The sequence below is a fragment of the Nothoprocta perdicaria genome, unplaced genomic scaffold, assembly GCF_003342845.1.
Source record: "Nothoprocta perdicaria isolate Ctin4 unplaced genomic scaffold, notPer1 scaffold_419, whole genome shotgun sequence".
NCBI lineage: Eukaryota > Metazoa > Chordata > Aves > Tinamiformes > Tinamidae > Nothoprocta > Nothoprocta perdicaria.
The window spans coordinates 327,018-328,936 of record NW_020455665.1 but is presented as its reverse complement, the minus strand read 5'-3'; the positions used below and the strand labels follow the sequence as shown (position 1 = coordinate 328,936).

The 1,919-nt window shown below is 73.2% G+C and overlaps 2 protein-coding genes across 2 annotated transcripts in view; one reads left to right on the top strand and one right to left on the bottom strand.

Annotated features, from left to right (window-relative positions):
• The first annotated feature begins 422 nt into the window (after window positions 1–422).
• ZBTB7B (zinc finger and BTB domain containing 7B) lies at window positions 423–1,433 on the top strand. Its single transcript, XM_026045979.1, has one exon. The coding sequence runs from the start codon at window positions 423–425 to the stop codon at window positions 1,431–1,433; it is 1,011 nt and encodes a 336-aa protein (XP_025901764.1).
• Window positions 1,434–1,859: 426 nt separating this feature from the next.
• Window positions 1,860–1,919, bottom strand: part of DCST2 (DC-STAMP domain containing 2) — a 6,400-nt gene continuing 6,340 nt past the window's right edge. The window contains exon 10 of the mRNA XM_026045975.1: window positions 1,860–1,910. Coding sequence (XP_025901760.1) covers window positions 1,860–1,910 — 51 coding nt within the window. The remainder of the gene's footprint in view (window positions 1,911–1,919) is intronic.

The following is a 1,919-nucleotide window of genomic DNA, read 5'->3' as shown; positions in this document are numbered from 1 at the left end:
GCGCCCGCCGCGCCGGGGCTGCCGCAAATCTCGGCGCGGGAGCTGGGGGAGGCAGCGGGGTCGCACAGGGCCCCGGGGCCGCGCGCGCACCGAGCTCGCGGGGCGCTCGCTGTGTGTGAGCCCGACGGCGCGGGGTGCTCCCTGTGCAGCACCCGGGCTTGCAGGGTGTTGGCCATGCACCCACGTAGACCAAACTTTCAGGGTGATCTCTGTGCGGGACCCAGACTTGCAGGGTGTTCACCATGCACCCGTGCAGCCCAAGTTCATGGGGTGCTCTCCGTGCATGTCCATTGCCATCACGGGGTGCTCTGTGCACACGCAAGGCCCAAGTGCACAGGGTGTCCCCCCCGCATCCGCGGGGCCCAAGCGCGCGGGGCGCTGCCTGTGCCCCCCTGACCACGCGCGTCCCGCAGGTGAGCACCATGGCGAGCCCCGAGGACGACCTCATCGGCATCCCCTTCCCGGAGCACAGCAGCGAGCTGCTGAGCAGCCTCAACGAGCAGCGGCACCTGGGGCTGCTCTGCGACGTCACCATCCGCTCGCAGGGCCTCGAGTACCGCACGCACCGCGCCGTGCTGGCCGCCTGCAGCCGCTACTTCCAGAAGCTCTTTGCGGGGCCGGGYCCCGGGCAGGACGTCTGCGAGCTGGACTTCGTGGGCCCGGAGGCGCTGGGCGCGCTGCTGGACTTCGCCTACACGGCCACGCTCACCATCAGCAGCGCCAACATGGGCGAGGTGCTGCAGGCGGCGCGGCTGCTCGAGATCCCCTGCGTCATCGCGGCCTGCGTGGACATCCTGCAGGGCAGCGGGCGCGAGGCGCCCGGCCCCGACGCCGGCGACCGCGAGCGCGCACGCCGCTACCTCGAGGCCTTCGCCGCCCTGCCCGAGGGGGACGGCGCCGGCACCCCGCTGCTGCCGCCGCCGCCGCATCGCCCCGTCGCGCGCCGCAGCAAGAAGACCCGCAAGTTCCTGCAAGCGCGCGGCGCCCGCCTCAACCACTGCGCCGAGGAGCTGCCCCCCGAGGGCGCCGCCGAGGCGGGGGGCAGCCCCCCGCCGCCGTCGCCGCCGCTGCCCGAGGGGCTGCCGCCSCCCTGCGAGGGCTACGAGGTGCCCGAGGAAGAGGAGGAGCTGCCCCCGCACGCCTTCGCCTTCCCCTACCAGCCGCCGCTGTCGCCCGAGGAGGCCGCCTCCGACGAGGACCCCATCGACCCCCACTTCATGGCCTACCTGGGCTCGCTGCCCCCCGAGGCGCTGGCGCCGGGACTGGAGAGCCCCGACAAGCTGGTGCGCAAGCGGCGCTCGCAGATGCCCCAGGAGTGCCCCGTGTGCCACAAGGTGATCCACGGCGCCGGGAAGCTGCCGCGGCACATGCGCACGCACACCGGCGAGAAGCCCTTCGCCTGCCAGGTCTGCGGCGTGCGCTTCACGCGGTGAGTGGGGCGGGTGTCCCCGTGGCCCCATGGCCCCAGCTCGGGCACCCCCGCCGGCCCCTGTGCGCCCCGTCTGGGCGGGAGGGACCACCCTGCCCCAGGTGCCCCTGGCTCCTGGTCCTGGGGGTGCTGCAGAAATGCAGGACCCTCCAGTGCACRCTCATCTTCTGGGGCTGGTGCCCCCAGTGCAACCCTGTCTCCCCATCCTGGGGGTGCTGGGTGCTCCCCGCATGTGGYCCGGCCTGGTTGCACGCTCCAGGTGCTGGGGGTGCTCCCTTGGTGCGCCCCGACCTGATGCACCCTTGTCTCCTTGTCCTAGGGGTGCTCCCCTGGTGCTGCCACTCCCAGGTCCCCCTTGTCTGCTGCTGCTGGGGGGCTCCCCCCAGCTGGTGCAGCCTCCTCTCCTGGTGTTGGGGGTCCTGGGGGTGTTCTAGCAGTGCAGCCCCCCCCAGGGCACCCTCCTCTCCTGGTGTTGGGGGTCCTGGGGGTG